The 21791-nt window shown below is 44.3% G+C and overlaps 1 protein-coding gene and 1 pseudogene across 2 annotated transcripts in view; both read right to left on the bottom strand.

Annotated features, from left to right (window-relative positions):
- The window catches only part of LOC310890912 (nuclear pore complex protein Nup153-like), an 89796-nt pseudogene that overhangs the window by 49878 nt on the left and 18127 nt on the right, over window positions 1–21791 (bottom strand). The gene's annotated exons all lie outside the window — the stretch shown is intronic.
- On the bottom strand, window positions 11560–17927 carry LOC310890918 (uncharacterized protein C6orf52). Its single transcript, XM_083853240.1, has 4 exons — window positions 17560–17927; window positions 13335–13530; window positions 12760–12805; window positions 11560–11941 (listed from the first exon to the last, which is right to left on the bottom strand). Exons 2-4 carry the CDS (start codon window positions 13392–13394, stop codon window positions 11805–11807), a joined length of 243 nt encoding a protein of 80 aa, XP_083709366.1. The 5' UTR covers window positions 13395–13530; window positions 17560–17927; the 3' UTR covers window positions 11560–11804.

Here is a 21791-nt window from a genome sequence, read left to right as displayed (position 1 = left end):
AGTAGATCTAATAGCTTATTACACTTAGCTTAAAATACATTTTGTTAGCCATTTCACATGAAGTTTTTTTGTGCGCATGCCTCAGATTTGATACTTGGACTTACCAGGCTTTTATTTTCAGATCCACAGCTCTACTTGGATGTTGATGAAATGAACAGACAATTCACGGAGACAAGCGAAGAACTCTACGATTCACTCATGAATTGTCACTGGCAACCTCTGGATACGGTCACTTCTGAAATCCCCTCTGCTATTTAAGTGTCTTCTAGAGCATGACCGTTAGGACCAAAGTGCTAAAACTACATTTCTTCTACATTATTCTAGCTCATAAGTTTTAAAGCACAATGATAGGTTGGGGTTTTTTTGCTATGCTTTTGACAGTTTCTGTAATCTTTTTGTTCATCACTCCCTTCTTGGAGCATCATGAAGTCATGTAAATATTCGAGAAATGTAAAGAGGTAAATGGGGTCTAAAGATAGACTTGCCTGTGTAAATAAAAAATTTGTTTCTGCAAACCTGCCAGCAAGGGATTTTACTTGTACCTGTGTGCAGCACGTTCTCTTCCGGCTTATGGAATTTAACAAGGTAGTAAGGGTATTTCATCTGTCTTTATTTTTATATGGGCATTAGGACACAAGCAAAATCTAGCTTCCCCTTGTTTTCCTGGTTCCTTAGGTAAGCGACAAGCCAAGCCTTTCATGTGCTTGCTTAGACTGGAAGTATGTATGGGAGACACTCACAGGCCTTGCTATGGAAACACCTGTGCCCACTTTTTCCTGCAGGCTGCTGGCTCTAACTGTACTACTGATACATGCTAGGTCAGCTAAAATCGGCTTATAAATAGGGTATGTTAAGCATATGGAAGTGTAGACTTCAACTGCCATAGCTACAAACATCCCGTGGAATGAGGATGATGTCTGCTGGCACTCTCTGCATCAGCATTCAGTTTTCCCTTGCCCTTCTTACTGTTAGACTTCTCAGCTGACGCTTTACAGCGAAGAAATTGCTACAACATAATCCGTGTTCTTAAACCTAAAAAAAAAAAATCTTGGAGAAAACAACTTGCTGGTTTTCCCTCCTTGCTGGCAAGGAGAAAAATAGTCCACCAGGAACAACAAAAAAATCCTAGTAACAGCTCCTTAAGTTATACCCTCTGCTACCCTCTCTGATTGCTCTGGTCTTCCTTCATTCGTGGTAATGAAGTTTTTAAAGCTCTGGTAGAAGGATGACAGCACTCAAGTCAAAGGAGATGAGAGCAATGAGGAAAGCTTTGCTTTAAGCTAGAGCAGTCTTGCGAGTTGCTGCCTTTATGCTGTTCTTATCTTGAAGGGTACAGAGTCTTTTCCAGTCATAGGGACTCCATAACCCTATGAATATGGAGAAATAGTTGCTAATTAACAGTGTGTATAATAAGTAAGTGAGGCTGGAAACAAAAGAATATTCCTCCAAGAAAAAAAAGGAAGCAGAAATTACTGTACTTAATAGCTGGGGAAGCTGTTAAAGCTAGTTGACACAGTTCTGGTACTGCCGTGTGTGTTTTGGGGGCAACATAAACCATAATTGCTGTGATGGCAGGTAAGAATCCAATTCTTTTTTATGGCTTAGTGTAGTCAGTGAAAGCAGTGGTCCTAAGCTGCATGCTGTTCTTAAATGTAATGCAAATTCTCTTTTGTGACTCCTCAGTACTTCCAGGTTGCTTGTAGCTGATCACCAGCAACTGCTTCTGTTAGCTATTAGCTGTTGGGTTTTTGCTAGGAATACTTTCAGTCCTGAATTGAAATGATGACATCCTGAAACAGAAGAGGCTCTTGGAGTATTGTAGGAAGCACATTCTTCCTGGTTCTAGTGCAGGTGTACACGTAGGAGGAGACAGAAGGCAAAGAACCTCACATAGGTGGAGGGGGTGAGGTGGCATCACAGTTAGAGCTGTTGCAGTTAACTCTTCCCAAAGCATGAAAGCAACGTGGCTGGGAACAGGGATTTGTTGGGTTGCTTCTTTGTGTGAGCCAGGGAGTCTTTTGAGGGGCAGATTAATAAGAATATGACACAAGGTAGAGGTGGAATAGATGAAGCAAAGAATCTGGGTGGGAAAAGGGTTGCTTGTACGTGTCTATGGAATTGTTTCAGGGGACTGAGCTGGGGCAAATTCAAGATAATAGATGCAGCCTCCTTGACTTTGGATGGCAGTGCTGAAGCTTCAAAACCTTACAAGCTTTGATGCCACTTCAATTGCAGTGCATAGCTGTGGTACTTGAGCTCAGAAGTGCAAACTGCACAGGATTTTTTTATCTATTTTCTTCAACGTGAGCAGCAAAACATCTTCCAGGAATGTGCCTGGGTGCTACGCTGCTTTGACACGGCTTGCTTTGCATCACCAAACACAGTAGTTAGGTTGCATCGAGTACTTTGTGGAAACATTCATTGTGTTGTCACCCAGAAATGGAATGCTACAGATATGTGTTGGCCCGGCAGTATCAGTGCTGTTTTTTGGCCTTTGAGAGGTTGGTCCATAACATGTGACCTGTGTAACGAGAGGCCCACATAGATTGGTGACTTCATTAAGTCTGATGCTGTGGTGGTGTGTGACCCAAGGCCCTGAACGTCAGAAAATCAGGCTGTGGCCACCTATTTTATGCAGACTTTGCCTATTAACAAGGTCTCTACACTGTACGTTAGAGACGTGCGCCTCCTTTTCCGGACTAGATAGCGAAAATACCAGTTTTGTAGTTCAGTGAATGAGATTGGTTGGGCTGTTTGTTCTCCAGAGCTGAAAAATGTTGGGAGTGTATTCTCTTGGAGTCCACAGAAATGAAAATGATGAGAGGAAGAGAACGTTGGTTGCAGCCCGCGTGCTGCTGTTATAAAGGAGTTCTCTGATGTCTTTTTCCCTCTGCTGAGACTTATCAGCCTATCGTCCTTTCCTGTTAGGAGCGCATACCTGGCTTGGGATGGTGTGCGCAGGGCAGATTCTTTACCGTAAGAGCACAGTGAATGCCAGACTTCTTCCTGTACTGCCGTGTTAACCGTGAGTCACAAATTCAGGAAGCAGTGATTGCATCGGAACTGCTAGAATGCTTTGCGGAGTCTTTTTACTGGGTAAACTTCACAGCTGCAGTTACAACTTCCAGCCTGTGTTAGCTGAACACATCGTACTGGTGCCCGCCATCAGTTTGACAAAGATGGGATTGCAGTAGGAACTTGCTTTTTTCCTTCTTTTTAATTAAACAAGTCTTTGAAGCAACTTTTCCAACACCGCCATACTTCACTTCTTCCAGTTATTTTCTGTTTTACTTAGCTGAAATGTTTTTTTTTCTTCCAAGCTTGAGGAAGTTTTCTACAAGAATGTCCCGTAATGATTTCATAAACTCTTTTCGTTGTACCTAGCTGCAATAGAGAGTGCTTTTATTCAAAAACCTGCTGGTTTTCTCTTCCAAGAAGTAGTGGGGTTTTTCCTATCTCTTCACTGATGGGAAAGGCTGTAGGACAGTAGCTTGAGGGGCTGCTAATGCTGTCATCAGTGAGCCGGGAAAAGGCAGGAGTCCGAAACGGGTAAAAAGTACTTAAAAGGATACCAAAAGAGTAAACGGTACTTAAGCCGTGGATGTTTCTTTTTGCAGGGATGCTCTGGACCAACCGCTTCTTTCTAGCGCTACCTCAAAGTAACTTGCAGATAGAACTCACAGGGAAGGTTGATCAAATGGTGATGATCGCTGTCATTCTGCTGGACACGCAGATACTTGCCTTTCGTTTTGGCTCATTTTTAATACCAATTAACTTCAGTGCCTCGCGTTAATAGACACCGTTTGACTGCATCGGCAAATGTTTCTGAGTCGTGAGTGTCGTTAAAGGCCTGTCACCTGTTGTGGTTTAACCCGGCTGGCAGCTAAACACCACACAGCCGTTCGCTCACCCTCCCCCCTCCCTCTCTGGGATGGGGGAGAGAAACGGGAAAGTGAAGCCGGTGAGTTGAGATAAAGACAGTTTATTAAGACAGGAATATAATAATAACAATAATAGTAATAATAGTGATAATGGTAATAGTATTAATAATAATAATGTGTAAGAAAACAAGTGATGCACAATGCAATTGCTCACCACCCGCTGACCGATGCCCAGCCTATCCCCTAGCAGCCGGCCCCCCACCCCAGCCAGCCACCCCTATATATTGTTTAGCATGACGCCAGATGGTATGGAATACCCCTTTGGCCAGTTTGGGTCAGCTGTCCTGGGTCTGTCCCCTCCCAGCTCCTGCTGCACCCCCAGCCTGCTCGCTGGCAGGACAGAGCGAGAAGCCGAAAAGTCCTTGGCCTGGTGTAAACACTGCTCTGCAACAATTAAAACATCAGCGTGTTATCAGCGCTCTTCTCATCCTAATCCAAAACATAGCACCCTACCAGCTACTATGAGGGAAAATTAACTCTGTCCTAACTGGAACCAGGACAAACTGCTTCAGCACTTTTGATCTTTTACAAACTCAGCTAAATTATTTAAGTTCTACTTTGGGCACCGTGTTCCTTCATCAGCCAGGATTTTGTGGATAGAGTTGAGTCTTCTTATCACGCGAGGCCAATAAAACAACTGAGTAATTTAAACCTTTGTGGCTGCTCCCACCCCCAACACTTTCCCATTCCCATGACGACTTCTCATCCCCCAAATGACTTCTCACCCCCAGGTCTCACTCGGGGACCCACCACCCGCAGCCGCTCCCCATCAGGAGCAGCCATCCCCAAACCAATTGGCGACGCGGGCAGCGGCAGAGGGCTGCGTTCAGCCCCCACCCCCCCCACCCCCCCCCGCTGACCGATGCAGGAAATAAGTGCAGGCAGAGGCTTTGCAGGGTGGAACAGTTTGTAATTTATTCCCGGGGTAATTAATTGTGGCTGCCACCCCCAGCCCGTCCCCAGGTGAGGCCCGGCCGCCTGCTCAGGCGGGGGGCCCGGCCTGCCGGCCCGTGCGGTCTCCGGCCCCCGGCTCCTCCTGCCTGACCCTATGCAGCCAGGACGTGTCCCCGACGTCGTCGTCCTGCTGGGACCTTGGCAGTCTGCGCCCCACCTGCCCCGCGTGCCAGGAGAAGCTCCTGACGAGCTCTCCTGCCATGGAGGGGCTGCGCTCCCTGCGCCGGGGCGAGACGCTGCGGGAGCGGTAGCTGGAGGGGCTCGTCTGGCGCTGCTGCTGCTGCTGCCGCTGCCCCAGCCGTGCGTTGCACTGGAACCTCCTGCGTGGTCGTCGGGCCAGGCGCACGATGCCAATGATGTGCCCGCGGCACAGCGGGCAGGTGTCTCTTTCGGCAGCCCAGACGTGGACACACTCCAGGCAGAAGATGTGCCTGCAGGGGTCGATGCGAGCCGCGCTGGACATGCGCTCCAAACAGATGGGGCACGTCTCCTCCTCGGGGGCCTCCTCTGGCTGCCGCCGTGGCCGCCAGCTCATGATGCCTGTGGCCGCCGCAACGTGGAGCTGGTTTTCGTCTGGGGGAGGCTGCCCTGGTGCCAGGCACTTAGCAGCAGCCTGGGGTCTTCAGCACCCCCCGGGTCGCCGGCAGGACCTCGATGCCTTGCGTGTCGCTGTCTGGATCTCGACGCTTGGCGTGACACCAGCAGGACTACTGCAGATAGGAGCAGGAAGAAAACATTGCAGCAGCAAAGAGACATCAGCTTTCTAGGTTCAACCAATTGTCTAGAGTACTGTAGCGGTAACTGTTCTGTGTATGGATTGCAGACATTGCCGTTAGAATGGCAAATCTGCAATATGGCAATAATGGCAATAGGGTGACATCACCAGGGTCTCGGGGTGCCCCTGTTGGCAGCACTGACAGAGATCACCTGACTGTTGCGAGAAAATGCTGATGTGAGATGGCTGCTCCATGCTGACAGAAGCCAAGCAAGGAGAGCGGTATTAGGCTAATTAAGAAAAGCCATCTCGGAAGAGACCGAACCCAAGAGTGGGCCAAGGAGTGGGCCCTAAGGTATCAAGAATAAAGTGTCACTTCAAATACGTTCAAATACGTGAGACTCCCATCAAGTCAGTGCTTGATGGGCACCCCGAGACCCTGGTGATGTCACCCTATTGCCTCACAAGAGGTGGCTGGCTATAAATGCCCTGAGCGGCGCGCCTGCGGCCAGTCCAGCTGGCGGTATCGAAAGCTCGAGGTCCTAAGGCTGGAAGGAAAGAGAGAGGCGGAGGTGTGCCGAGAGGCACACGCGAAGCCATTGCTGTTGCACCCGAGCCATCGAGGTCCTTCGGTAATGTTCTCAAATCTATAGACATCTATCTGCCTCATCTGTCCTAAGCGCGGTCTTGCCATGTATAACCTACCACAAGCAGATTTGCCATTCTAACGGCAATGTCTGCAATCCATACACAGAACAGTTACCGCTACAGTACTCTAGACAATTGGTTGAACCTAGAAAGCTGATGTCTCTTTGCTGCTGCAATGTTTTCTTCCTGCTCCTATCTGCAGTAGTCCTGCTGGTGTCACGCCAAGCGTCGAGATCCAGACAGCGACACGCAAGGCATCGAGGTCCTGCCGGCGACCCGGGGGGTGCTGAAGACCCCAGGCTGCTGCTAAGTGCCTGGCACCAGGGCAGCCTCCCCCAGACGAAAACCAGCTCCACGTTGCGGCGGCCACAGGCATCATGAGCTGGCGGCCACGGCGGCAGCCAGAGGAGGCCCCCGAGGAGGAGACGTGCCCCATCTGTTTGGAGCGCATGTCCAGCGCGGCTCGCATCGACCCCTGCAGGCACATCTTCTGCCTGGAGTGTGTCCACGTCTGGGCTGCCGAAAGAGACACCTGCCCGCTGTGCCGCGGGCACATCATTGGCATCGTGCGCCTGGCCCGACGACCACGCAGGAGGTTCCAGCGCAACGCATGGCTGGGGCAGCGGCAGCAGCAGCAGCAGCGCCAGACGAGCCCCTCCAGCTACCGCTCCCGCAGCGTCTCGCCCCGGCGCAGGGAGCGCAGCCCCTCCATGGCAGGAGAGCTCGTCAGGAGCTTCTCCTGGCACGCGGGGCAGGTGGGGCGCAGACTGCCAAGGTCCCAGCAGGACGACGACGTCGGGGACACGTCCTGGCTGCATAGGGTCAGGCAGGAGGAGCCGGGGGCCGGAGACCGCACGGGCCGGCAGGCCGGGCCCCCCGCCTGAGCAGGCGGCCGGGCCTCACCTGGGGACGGGCTGGGGGTGGCAGCCACAATTAATTACCCCGGGAATAAATTACAAACTGTTCCACCCTGCAAAGCCTCTGCCTGCACTTATTTCCTGCATCGGTCAGCGGGGGGGGGTGGGGGGGGTGGGGGCTGAACGCAGCCCTCTGCCGCTGCCCGCGTCGCCAATTGGTTTGGGGATGGCTGCTCCTGATGGGGAGCGGCTGCGGGTGGTGGGTCCCCGAGTGAGACCTGGGGGTGAGAAGTCATTTGGGGGATGAGAAGTCGTCATGGGAATGGGAAAGTGTTGGGGGTGGGAGCAGCCACAAAGGTTTAAATTACTCAGTTGTTTTATTGGCCTCGCGTGATAAGAAGACTCAACTCTATCCACAAAATCCTGGCTGATGAAGGAACACGGTGCCCAAAGTAGAACTTAAATAATTTAGCTGAGTTTGTAAAAGATCAAAAGTGCTGAAGCAGTTTGTCCTGGTTCCAGTTAGGACAGAGTTAATTTTCCCTCATAGTAGCTGGTAGGGTGCTATGTTTTGGATTAGGATGAGAAGAGCGCTGATAACACGCTGATGTTTTAATTGTTGCAGAGCAGTGTTTACACCAGGCCAAGGACTTTTCGGCTTCTCGCTCTGTCCTGCCAGCGAGCAGGCTGGGGGTGCAGCAGGAGCTGGGAGGGGACAGACCCAGGACAGCTGACCCAAACTGGCCAAAGGGGTATTCCATACCATCTGGCGTCATGCTAAACAATATATAGGGGTGGCTGGCTGGGGTGGGGGGCCGGCTGCTAGGGGATAGGCTGGGCATCGGTCAGCGGGTGGTGAGCAATTGCATTGTGCATCACTTGTTTTCTTACACATTATTATTATTAATACTATTACCATTATCACTATTATTACTATTATTGTTATTATTATATTCCTGTCTTAATAAACTGTCTTTATCTCAACTCACCGGCTTCACTTTCCCGTTTCTCTCCCCCATCCCAGAGAGGGAGGGGGGAGGGTGAGCGAACGGCTGTGTGGTGTTTAGCTGCCAGCCGGGTTAAACCACAACAGGTGACAGGCCTTTAACGACACTCACGACTCAGAAACATTTGCCGATGCAGTCAAACGGTGTCTATTAACGCGAGGCACTGAAGTTAATTGGTATTAAAAATGAGCCAAAACGAAAGGCAAGTATCTGCGTGTCCAGCAGAATGACAGCGATCATCACCATTTGATCAACCTTCCCTGTGAGTTCTATCTGCAAGTTACTTTGAGGTAGCGCTAGAAAGAAGCGGTTGGTCCAGAGCATCCCTGCAAAAAGAAACATCCACGGCTTAAGTACCATTTACTCTTTTGGTATCCTTTTAAGTACTTTTTACCCGTTTCGGACTCCTGCCTTTTCCCGGCTCACTGATGACAGCATTAGCAGCCCCTCAAGCTACTGTCCTACAGCCTTTCCCATCAGTGAAGAGATAGGAAAAACCCCACTACTTCTTGGAAGAGAAAACCAGCAGGTTTTTGAATAAAAGCACTCTCTATTGCAGCTAGGTACAACGAAAAGAGTTTATGAAATCATTACGGGACATTCTTGTAGAAAACTTCCTCAAGCTTGGAAGAAAAAAAAACATTTCAGCTAAGTAAAACAGAAAATAACTGGAAGAAGTGAAGTATGGCGGTGTTGGAAAAGTTGCTTCAAAGACTTGTTTAATTAAAAAGAAGGAAAAAAGCAAGTTCCTACTGCAATCCCATCTTTGTCAAACTGATGGCGGGCACCAGTACGATGTGTTCAGCTAACACAGGCTGGAAGTTGTAACTGCAGCTGTGAAGTTTACCCAGTAAAAAGACTCCGCAAAGCATTCTAGCAGTTCCGATGCAATCACTGCTTCCTGAATTTGTGACTCACGGTTAACACGGCAGTACAGGAAGAAGTCTGGCATTCACTGTGCTCTTACGGTAAAGAATCTGCCCTGCGCACACCATCCCAAGCCAGGTATGCGCTCCTAACAGGAAAGGACGATAGGCTGATAAGTCTCAGCAGAGGGAAAAAGACATCAGAGAACTCCTTTATAACAGCAGCACGCGGGCTGCAACCAACGTTCTCTTCCTCTCATCATTTTCATTTCTGTGGACTCCAAGAGAATACACTCCCAACATTTTTCAGCTCTGGAGAACAAACAGCCCAACCAATCTCATTCACTGAACTACAAAACTGGTATTTTCGCTATCTAGTCCGGAAAAGGAGGCGCACGTCTCTAACGTACAGTGTAGAGACCTTGTTAATAGGCAAAGTCTGCATAAAATAGGTGGCCACAGCCTGATTTTCTGACGTTCAGGGCCTTGGGTCACACACCACCACAGCATCAGACTTAATGAAGTCACCAATCTATGTGGGCCTCTCGTTACACAGGTCACATGTTATGGACCAACCTCTCAAAGGCCAAAAAACAGCACTGATACTGCCGGGCCAACACACATCTGTAGCATCCCATTTCTGGGTGACAACACAATGAATGTTTCCACAAAGTACTCGATGCAACCTAACTACTGTGTTTGGTGATGCAAAGCAAGCCGTGTCAAAGCAGCGTAGCACCCAGGCACATTCCTGGAAGATGTTTTGCTGCTCACGTTGAAGAAAATAGATAAAAAAATCCTGTGCAGTTTGCACTTCTGAGCTCAAGTACCACAGCTATGCACTACAATTGAAGTGGCATCAAAGCTTGTAAGGTTTTGAAGCTTCAGCACTGCCATCCAAAGTCAAGGAGGCTGCATCTATTATCTTGAATTTGCCCCAGCTCAGTCCCCTGAAACAATTCCATAGACACGTACAAGCAACCCTTTTCCCACCCAGATTCTTTGCTTCATCTATTCCACCTCTACCTTGTGTCATATTCTTATTAATCTGCCCCTCAAAAGACTCCCTGGCTCACACAAAGAAGCAACCCAACAAATCCCCGTTCCCAGCCACGTTGCTTTCATGCTTTGGGAAGAGTTAACTGCAACAGCTCTAACTGTGATGCCACCTCACCCCCTCCACCTATGTGAGGTTCTTTGCCTTCTGTCTCCTCCTACGTGTACACCTGCACTAGAACCAGGAAGAATGTGCTTCCTACAATACTCCAAGAGCCTCTTCTGTTTCAGGATGTCATCATTTCAATTCAGGACTGAAAGTATTCCTAGCAAAAACCCAACAGCTAATAGCTAACAGAAGCAGTTGCTGGTGATCAGCTACAAGTAACCTGGAAGTACTGAGGAGTCACAAAAGAGAATTTGCATTACATTTAAGAACAGCATGCAGCTTAGGACCACTGCTTTCACTGACTACACTAAGCCATAAAAAAGAACTGGATTCTTACCTGCCATCACAGCAATTATGGTTTATGTTGCCCCCAAAACACACACGGCAGTACCAGAACTGTGTCAACTAGCTTTAACAGCTTCCCCAGCTATTAAGTACAGTAATTTCTGCTTCCTTTTTTTTCTTGGAGGAATATTCTTTTGTTTCCAGCCTCACTTACTTATTATACACACTGTTAATTAGCAACTATTTCTCCATATTCATAGGGTTATGGAGTCCCTATGACTGGAAAAGACTCTGTACCCTTCAAGATAAGAACAGCATAAAGGCAGCAACTCGCAAGACTGCTCTAGCTTAAAGCAAAGCTTTCCTCATTGCTCTCATCTCCTTTGACTTGAGTACTGTCATCCTTCTACCAGAGCTTTAAAACTTCATTACCGTGAATGAAGGAAGACCAGAGCAATCAGAGAGGGTAGCAGAGGGTATAACTTAAGGAGCTGTTACTAGGATTTTTTTGTTGTTCCTGGTGGACTATTTTTCTCCTTGCCAGCAAGGAGGGAAAACCAGCAAGTTGTTTTCTCCAAGATTTTTTTTTTTTTAGGTTTAAGAACACGGATTATGTTGTAGCAATTTCTTCGCTGTAAAGCGTCAGCTGAGAAGTCTAACAGTAAGAAGGGCAAGGGAAAACTGAATGCTGATGCAGAGAGTGCCAGCAGACATCATCCTCATTCCACGGGATGTTTGTAGCTATGGCAGTTGAAGTCTACACTTCCATATGCTTAACATACCCTATTTATAAGCCGATTTTAGCTGACCTAGCATGTATCAGTAGTACAGTTAGAGCCAGCAGCCTGCAGGAAAAAGTGGGCACAGGTGTTTCCATAGCAAGGCCTGTGAGTGTCTCCCATACATACTTCCAGTCTAAGCAAGCACATGAAAGGCTTGGCTTGTCGCTTACCTAAGGAACCAGGAAAACAAGGGAAAGCTAGATTTTGCTTGTGTCCTAATGCCCATATAAAAATAAAGACAGATGAAATACCCTTACTACCTTGTTAAATTCCATAAGCCGGAAGAGAACGTGCTGCACACAGGTACAAGTAAAATCCCTTGCTGGCAGGTTTGCAGAAACAAATTTTTTATTTACACAGGCAAGTCTATCTTTAGACCCCATTTACCTCTTTACATTTCTCGAATATTTACATGACTTCATGGTGCTCCAAGAGAGTGATGAACAAAAAGATTACAGAAACTGTCAAAAGCATAGCAAAAAAAACCCAACCTATCATTGTGCTTTAAAACTTATGAGCTAGAATAATGTAGAAGAAATGTAGTTTTAGCACTTTGGTCCTAACGGTCATGCTCTAGAAGACACTTAAATAGCAGAGGGGATTTCAGAAGTGACCGTATCCAGAGGTTGCCAGTGACAATTCATGAGTGAATCGTAGAGTTCTTCGCTTGTCTCCGTGAATTGTCTGTTCATTTCATCAACATCCAAGTAGAGCTGTGGATCTGAAAATAAAAGCCTGGTAAGTCCAAGTATCAAATCTGAGGCATGCGCACAAAAAAACTTCACGTGAAATGGCTAACAAAATGTATTTTAAGCTAAGTGTAATAAGCTATTAGATCTACTAATTTTAGTGAGGTATTTAGTCCTCTAAAATTTTGAGCCTCACAGCTCCAACTTTTGGGAATTTGTATATTAGAAGGCTGGGACTAGAATTGTCTTTCAAGATAAAGACAAAGACAATGTTTAAGATAGTAAAGATAACGTTTAAGGATAATCAGCCATGAAACCCTCCCAAGAGTCATTTAATTCACTTCTACGGCAATACACGTTACATAGGATAGTTTCTAAACACTAACACAAAATGCCTCCACGTGAGGAACTTTGCAAACCTTCCAGGACACAAATATGTTTTGTACCGTATTTGTAAGTGCAAGCTGAATCCTCCTTTTGGAATCTGCAACATAAGCTTTTACCTCAGGGTGGAGAACAAAGCTTTTGCATATTACTGAGTTTCTAATATAAAATCTGTTTAGCGGAACCAATACAAAGAACAAAATTCTGTCTTAGACCATTTTCAAATGGGAATGAAGGCACAGGTACAAGAAACCTGCTGCGAAGCATTGACAGTGTCCCGTTTTACTTGATGCGGTCAGTGTATGCTGTATCAGCTTTAAAACCCCAGCTGATTGCAGATCAACCCCACAGAGGTTTGACCTCAGCTGAATTTTCAAGATGTTCTTCATCCAGTAGAGGTTGGCTTGTATTGTTAAAAGGCACAAGGATGGCTAAACTCAAGTGACAATGACAGAACCCTTATTACCGTCAGTAATTAGGTCATCACCGATTGCAGTCATAACTGAAGATTCCTGAAAGACAGAAAAGGCTAAGTTTAATCATAACTCATTTCAGAAAGCATCACAGATTCAAAGTGCTGCAGTCTCAACCCATTCCTTCTTCCTACAACTACAAGGATAGATGGCATTTTATCTATTTATTTTTAGAAGAAAGCCAATATTGCAGTACAGGTTGGAAGGGACCTCCGGAGGTCACAACTAATAAATTGACCACTTACATAAGACCACTTACAACAACTGTTTAATTTGCTTTAAGCAAAGCAAATCAGAAGAACAGGAACAGAAGAAGCGTACGCAATTATGCTGTCAAAACCATTCTTTGGTATGCGTGAACAAATAATGGTGTATAAATCACTAATTCTATGGATTTACTATTTAAGCACTTAAATACAAACACCTCTGAATGGAATCTGCTCTTTTAACTTCACACTAAGCAGAAAGCATGTTTTCAACTTCGGATTCTTTTTGCTGATTCACACAAATCTGTACAACATATTATCTGTGAAATATTTTCTTTACAGCAAGCGTGCACTATCTTTACCTCAAAAACAGCTGGAGCCATTAAAGAATCTCCTAAAGAGCAGTCTCCAACAGCTTGCATGCTGTCACAGGGAGCATAGGAGCTGTAGTTGTAGTCAGCGTAAGCATCGTAACTCCTCTGCGAGTAGTAGTTCTGGTAATCTTGGCAATAATCATTATGGTTGCATGACTGGTACCGCTGCAATTCTGCTTTCAGTCTGAAACATGAGAAGTTGCATACAGTCAGAGAACAAGAGACTGTAAACCCAGTTCTGAACTTAAACAATTTGTCAGCTTACATACTTCAAAGCTTAAAAGGAAGCTTTCCTAAACAGTCACCTAAGTGACAGCTTAAGTCACAGCTCAAAACCTCATTTCTATAGAAGCAAGCATCCTCACCTTTGCCAATACCAGAAGGAATTGTTCTCATGGATTAACTCCAGAGCCTTGACATGGTTACCTGTACACATCAAGTATTTTTAGCGTTGGCATAAGCAAGCTGCTGCTAAGTCTCTGTGCTTTGCTAAAGATTGATTTAAGACCAGAGACATTTATCAAGCACAGCTGCTTTAAAGATGCAGTCTTAACCCTTCTATCTTTTGTTTGGTTAATTACTAGATCTTATTTCCAGAAAGAAGTGAATGGAGTCAGATTATCCATTTCAAAAAAGCATCTGACGCTGCCTGTCAGTTTGCCATGTCTACCTCCACCTGCTCAGTTTTTTTGTTTGTTTAAAGTCCATTAAACATTCAACAGCTGCCAACTATACCGCTCAGGTGAAGTCAGTCTTGCTTAACAACACAATCGCGATTCTCCAGCGTGACGCCTTATTATTAGTGGGAGAATTACAAAATACGCTGGTTCTTAAGAAGAAAGGGCCAGCTGATTAGCTTTCACTACTTTCCCTTTCAAGATTTCTCAGGGGCAGCTTCAGACTAATGACAAGAACCAAGACAAGTGCTATCTGTACTAAAACTGAGGTACACTGCATAAAGAACATTCAGATAACCCAGCTGCATATTCAAAAAAATCCGCTGTTTAGACTTGTCTTCACTGATTCTGTACAGGCAGACCTCCTGTGTTTGCAGTGCCCAGTTTCTCTGACTTGAATTGGGGATGCAGAGAAGTGAGTTCTATGCTTTTGGGGAAGAATACAAGCTGAAGGCATTCTGAAATAGCTTCCAAACTCAGCAAACATGAGGGACAAACTAATCCAATGGCTGGGTATTTCAATGCTAAGAGAGCACGGTACTCAGCCATTCAGAAACGTATTACTGATGTGTATTTTAATACCTACATTTGTTTCAATACTGCAAAGCTACACAAGTTCTAATAAAGAGGTAATTCATTGTCTTGTTACTGTAGTAAACAAACAGAAGATACATCATCTTAGGTCTTCTGCTTCCAACTGCACTCTTCCTACATACAGTTGTGTAGGGAAGGAAAATCTGAAAATACTGTTGACGTTCTTCTGGATAGCCGAAGCAAGAAAACATGTTTGTGGCTTATTCTTGTTTTCAAAATAAAACAATATTAATTTAATCAAAAAATTTTGGCAAAGAAGTTTGGACAGTGCTCTCTTGGAGAAGAGCATTTCCATTCTAAAGCAGAAGGAGGCAACATTTGCAGAATTATGCTAGGTAAACAGAAACAGAAGTGTCATTTTTTACTATTTAACAGAACACACAAGCTAACCTCATGAACATACTGAAATTGTTTATACGAAGTCCTGTTTTGTCAGTATCCTGGATCAAAGTTCATCAAATTTGGTATCAATTCTTTAACCGTTCAGAGACCTGAATTGCCTTAAATAAGTGATAGAACTGAGCCGGTAGAGTAAGAAACCCTCTCAGGAAGTGCTAAGCTTTAAACTCCCCATTGCCCTAAGCTCATGAAAAGCAAAGAATAGCATTCTAAACCTGTTCTAGTAATAACGCCTTTGGCTTTCTCCCTGCGTTCCCATTTTTCCCCCCCACTTCTTTCCTGTCAACCCACTGTAAAACTAGTTATGTGCTTCTCTCAAACTAGAGGGAAAGCTCTAAGAACAAGAACTCCCTAGCATATAAAACCACTTGTTGTCCCTTCTACCTTATACAGGCCCAAACCTGAAAATATTTACCAATGCATTCAGCTTTGCTACTGTTGAGAAACAAGGCTGGTTGCAATGGCAGCTAAGCCCAAGTTGCGCTGTCTGGCTAGACTTAACAGTTGGATTCCCCCAGCCATCCTGAAGCAGGTTGATGAATCCAGGGAGTCAAAACATAGGACTTCTGCATTTCTGGTTTTGTAGACTGCATCGTGTGTACAGCCACTACAGCAAGGGCCACAGACTTTCCAAAGGCAGAGCTACAAGAATCTGATTATTTAGAATAACTGTATCAATGCACAACTCCTTGGTTACCTTTTAGAAATTCCTATGCTCAGCCGGATTCCTTTTCCCCCCAGACCTGGTGCGTTCTGGCAGTCTTGCAGTGCCCTCATCTGATCACCTTGCTCACCAAATCTGTCATAGGCATACCCTCTACTATTTTCAAAAGGGAGAAAACCAATTCTAGTATGCATAACAGTTACAAAGCTAACGAATTCAGTTTCTGTCTTCTACAAAAAACAGAAGATAGCAGCTACTATAGCTTCTATTACTTAAGCAACCTCTCTGGCATGTGCACGTGCACAGAAAAGGCTTTCACCAAATTAAAAAACTTGGGCCAGGAGCAAAAAGCTTATTCCTTGGTAGCATTAAGATGCAACTCACTGAGAGCCAGCAAAACAATACATTTTAAGTGCTCTCTGCATAAGTAATCAGATTCCATATTTCTGCATATACAGCAGTTAATCAGTTAGCACTAACCCACTCCTTTTGGAGCCACAAACTTTATTGGTCACAAACACCAAGAGCTGGCTGTAATTATCTGAACCAGTATTAACCGGTACCTCTGAACTCTTCAAACAAAAATATCTTTCAGGTGCTCTTAGAAGAACAACATCAATTGCCTGCAACAATTTGATGGCTTTGCTAAACGGAGCACTGAAAAGCACAGTGGTACAGTTTCTTTTGTAGCCTGTTCAGAAATTATAGCCCCATGCCTACAGCTTCAAATCAGGCCAAGCTTACCAGCCCAACTCTTACAGCTTAAGTTCACTGCACTCGAATGCCTTCAAGACATGCTTTTAGGAGCCATGGAGAAGAACCCTCTGGTAAGACCACCATTATAAAGTACTGAGTGTTGTTTTACACTTAAAATAGAACTATCTGTTACAGTCATTCATCAGCTTTCCCTAGGCTGCTGCTCTCTCACTACTGAATGTGATCCTGCTCTCAGTTTCCCACTAACTTTTTCCCCCAGCGGTTATGGCCTCTTTTCATCTATGACACTTTTAAGGGACTACACCGTGTTGAAAAATGCTGGTTAACATTTCCTTTTACACAAGGTGCCTCATCGAATTTTCCTGACTAAACCAGACCCCAGAACCTTAACTAGAAGAGGAAGCACACAAACACACACGCCTCCCTGGCCACCATATCTCCCCAAAACATATCTGTTCAGTAACAGACCAACTGTAAGAATACTGCGATTAAAATCAGTATAGCTCTATACACTGCTTTTGTTCGGGATTACTAGCTAATGTCCTTCCCCTTACCCCTTCTGGAATTAATACTGAATTCTGTACTCCAAAACGCGGTTCTTAAGTCATACAAATGACATTTAACAATCAGAATTTTTCCACACAGTGATCCTCAATAAAAACTTCAATCCTCTACTGCAGTCTTTCAACAAATTAAAGGAATACAAAACTGGCTAATAACTGTTCAGTGATTTTTGGACCTTTGTAGCACTAGAGTAACAGCAGTACACTCTGCAGCATAGTTGCAAGTATGTGGGAATAATCTCTTTTTTTCTCTGAAAAGTGTGAGGCCTCTATTTCACCCTACTAAAGATTTTACCACCAACTGTACTGCTAGCATTGAGACACTGCAACTTCTGTGCTTGTATGAGATGCAGGACAGGTTCCTTAAGGTGTCGCAATTTTTTGTCTAAACCTAGTGTTGAGATCAAAAAAGGGATTGCTACTAATTGCGTACGTATCAATAACCAGGACAGAAGACATGCTGCATATAGGAATTAAACTTTTTCTAAAGCTCTAGTACATGAACATATCAAATCCCGCAGATTTTTTCTAGTATGGTTTCAGAGGTCTTACTTGATGGACATAAGCGCACAAGTGAAGACAAAAGATACTCTGTTTACCTGAAGTACTGGTTTGCAAGTACTGCTTCTCTTCTGTCCTTCCCAAAATAAACTGTGAGGCAGCTGCAGACTCTGCACCTGAACACTCTGAGTGAACACCGAATGTAAATGATGGCAAGGCAGCATTTTGTGGACGCAGCCGCAGCACCAAAACCTGCAGAAATAAGTGAATGTCAAGTCCGTAACCCACGGTGTATCTGCAGTACGTGAAGGTTTGAACTACATTCTAGTCCTGATCTTTCCAGTCAAAACTGTTTAACAAACAACCAACCAAACAGTAAAACAAACAAGAAAACCCCATGCTTCCTCTCTACATAAAACTTTTCACAACTGTGTTTTCTGCCCACCACCTGGCTTTAAAAAGTATACGAACTTCTTTGAAAGATCATGTTTTTAGTCTGAACTCCAAATGAACAACGTGTAGGGCATGTAAAGAACAAGCACGTCATTAATGAAAGCTTTTCTCTAAAAAGGATAAACTTATTCTTGGGGAAAAGTGTGGAAACAGAAGTTATCTAGGCAATATTCCTACAGGAAAAACGAATAATTTTGCCACACCTCAAAGGAAAAAATAATTGTGCTTAACAGGTAAGAAAATAAAAAAAATCAGAGCAAACCAAAAAATAAATCACAGAATATGCATCCTCGTTTTAATCATTAAGTATTACCTCTGAGCTCTGCTTTGGTGCTTGGCTTTGCACTTTCACAGGCTACACACTTCGTGGCCTCTGCTTTGTTTTGAACCAAGCAGGTCTCCCAATCCCAGCTTCCTTCAGGCTTCTTAAATTTGTCTAAATCCAGAAATTCTCCAGAAGGAGCAGAAAATGCAGATGCACTGCTACTGGTCACAGGTGTTGGACCCTCTGTGAGACAAACAAGACAGTTAACCATCCTGTTTGAACATGAACTATAAAATGAACATTAACTTTTAAATTTGATTTGTCAAATCCCACAGAAATGTTCAAAACTACTCCGCAACTCCCCCCCCCCCGCCCCTGAAAAAAATAAAAGCCACCAAAAACCCACAAAGAAACAAAGAAACAAACAAAAAAACCAGAGTGGAACTCAAAGCTTCCAAACAACACACAACTCTGTTCAGCACACAAGCTTCTGCTGCTGTTGACCACAGTGTAACCTCCATAAAGAGGCCTGACAGGTGCCTTTTAAAAAAAAGGTGCCTTTTAAGAGAGAAGCAGAAGATAACGCTTCAAATTCAAAACCGGAAAGACAAGAATGGCTCTTCCCTTCCACGGCACACGCAGAAAACTTTTATCCTAGTATTACTTGCATCGCTCTTCCTCCTGACAAGTGCAACGTAACCGTGCAATTCACTGCACCATGGTCACAGTAAACCCCTCATTTCCAAAATTCCTCCTTGCAATGGCAAGAGCCTCAGACAAAGATGCCGACTGACCGCTCAGAGGTTGGAAGTCCAAGAGAATCAACTCTGTCTGAAATCCATTATCTTACCTCATGAAATTTCAGTCTTACCGCACAGGATGATTACAAAAGCCCGGTCTAGTCCACCTTAATTTGTTTCTTCCACGATATATTTGCACAGGTGTTTTTCGATGTAATGGCATGTTAAATGACATTTAGAGTCAAAGTTAGAATTAGAATCGTATTTTAAAAACAATACAACCACGCTCAAAATCAATTACGGTCACACACAATGGGAAACAACCCAGTACTGCCCTGAAGAAGTTATCCAGCGGGTCACTCGCTTTCTTGAAGCCTACCACTGACCTTCATAGGCATCTCTCTGCTTTAGCTTAAGACTAGTTAAGACTACACTGTCTTGAAATCTGGCTTCACATCTCCCCTCAATTACATACAAACGGTGAGTAGAGGCATTTTGGACACATTCTGTAATTTTTTTTACTTATTTTTTGAAAGAGAAAAACGCAGTCATTTTTAACTCTTTCTATGGAGTTCTCATTTTCGCCAGTGAAAAATCACTATGTTGTTTTTAAATTAAGTCACCCACTTCAGCCATCTTCCCTCACCAGCTGCAAAGCCGGGGGTATCTGCATTGATCCAGCTCCGTACTAATACATTTCACAATCAGTTCAATTTATGCGACAGGCTGGAACCTGGGCTGAGACCTCTGAAGTGCCTGTAAACCAATCCTGCAGACAGCCGCTAATCCATCAACCGTACCTGGGAATCGTGTTGCTTAAAATATTCCATATATGCAACGTACTTTTATTCTGTACAAGATTCACAGAGGCTAGGATGGAAACAACAGGAAAAAAAGGACCATACCTGGTTTCTCAGACTGACAGGCTACACATTTGTTATCTTCCGTCTTATTTGGTACAAGGCATATTCCACAGTCCCAAGAGCCTTTGTCCTTCTTAAATTTGTCTTCAAAGCCCAGAGTGGCTGTTGTGTCAGTGCTGCTCGAGGAGGATGTCACTGTCACCGAGCTGTCTGTGACCACTGGTCATGTCAGAGCAGGCATTACTCCCGTTCCAGGTTTTGGTGTCTCACATGCTATACATTTTGTAGCTTCCGGTTTGTTTTGGACAAGACATGTATCACAATCCCACGTTCCAGGTACTGTTTTGAATTTGTCTCCAAAGCCCAGCGTCCCTGCTGGGGGCGCTGCTGGCTTTGAGGTGTCGCATTGACTTGAACTTACTGTCTGTTTCATACTCTCAACTGTTGAGGCTTTAGTAGCTTGACAAGTTACACATTTGTCCTTTATGTCTTTGTTTTGCAGAAAAGGGTCACATGTATCAGATTGCCAGTACGATGCTTGTTTAGAAGTCTCTTTACCTGCAGAAAAAGTTGTTATTGCAGGCCTAGTATAAACCACTGTGCTTGTTGTAGGTTGTGCAGACGTAGAAGAGCGTGTTTTCAACAATCCAAAGTCTAGGAAGCAAGAAAAAAAAGTCTTCCTGTTAGCGCAGCACCTCACTACATGTAACTAAGTGACTTTACTAGAGGGCAAAAATTTCAACTCAGGTGCCAATGGTTACAACTAGACATTCAGACCGAGCGCAACAGGAAGTCCCCAGAAATCTTATCTAAACGGATGAAATTTCATCTGCTGCACTGGGTCACAACAGAACATTTCGTTAAAGCTTCATTTAACTCTTTGTTTCCAAGCAAGCTTTAAATCAACATTTTCACTGGTCGATACAAGTACAAACAGACAGTAGCTGACTGAAATCTGACAGTCCAACGTGGAATGGAAATAATACAATTTGATTAAGACGCGATGCCCAATCGAATCAAATTTCTAAAGCTCCTCCTTCCGTAGCAGATGACTCAAATCTACTCCAGTAACTGTACAGAAGTTTGTACTCGGAGCAGCAATCCATGCGGTATTTTCCCACAGATGCTGAATATTAATTAAATAATAAAAACTCAAGACAATTGAACAACTGTCTAATTTTCTATAATCTTTTTCAAAATGCATCGGACACAGGACAACTCCTTATTTAAAAGGTGGCAATTTTAACAGGAAAGACAAGCTACTAATACAGAAAGACTAAAGGAAATGCATCTTAAACAGCAGCTCAAGTTGCTTGTAAATCTACCTTGAACATAGTTGTTTTGTGGTTTGTTTGTTGGGTTTTTTTTAGTCAAAAATGAAGTCTTTGAACAATGTGGATTTAGATTCTGCTTCTTTTAAACCGATAAAGAAAGTGAATGTCACTTCACTCAGAGGTCTTTCCTTAAACAAAATGCACAATGTATTTTCTCTCACTTAGCTCTTTCCAACAGAGAAATGTGCTGCCTTCTTAACAAGTATGTAAGTTAGAAGAAGACTTTTGGGAAAAGATCAAACTCAATAAAGCCCTTTTTCTTAAAAGATATCTTTTCCACAGACACACTTTATGAAACTGTTGAAAACAATTGCAATTGCTTAAAAACAAAATTCAGAAAAGGGTTTTTAACGTAAAACACTCCACTTCTGTTTGCAGTTTAAATTTTAATCCACAGGAGCCATTGTAAGCTAAGGCCCAAAGATTCGCAGCTTTCGCCATGTATTTGGAACTGAAGCTCTTTCCTATTCTTTCTTCACCTGGGCTGAAGGTGGGACAGGAGTGTTGAGTTTTACAAACATTTCCTTTTCAATTCCACAAATTGTATTTACTTAAAATGAAACACCGATTATCTGGCTAATTCTCTTAGTACCTCATTTACAATTACATCCTAACACGTAAAGGAGATGCAACCCATCTGCTTTTCATCTTGCAGTTTTACTTCCAGCAACAAAC

This window comes from Anser anser, assembly GCF_964211835.1.
Source record: "Anser anser genome assembly, contig: HAP1_SCAFFOLD_101, whole genome shotgun sequence".
NCBI lineage: Eukaryota > Metazoa > Chordata > Aves > Anseriformes > Anatidae > Anser > Anser anser.
The sequence above is the reverse complement of the archived record's forward strand: the minus strand, read 5'-3'. Positions and strand labels throughout refer to the sequence as shown.

Excerpts from the sequence above, each read along its gene's own strand:
- LOC310890918 (XM_083853240.1), bottom strand. The coding sequence starts at position 13,394 with ATGCAAGCTGTTGGAGACTGCTCTTTAGGAGATTCTTTAATGGCTCCA. Across the intron at positions 12,806-13,334 it reads TGGCTCCAGCTGTTTTTGAG|GAATCTTCAGTTATGACTGC; the intron begins GTAAAGATAGTG and ends TCTGTCTTTCAG. Across the intron at positions 11,942-12,759 it reads TGATGACCTAATTACTGACG|ATCCACAGCTCTACTTGGAT; the intron begins GTAATAAGGGTT and ends TTTTATTTTCAG.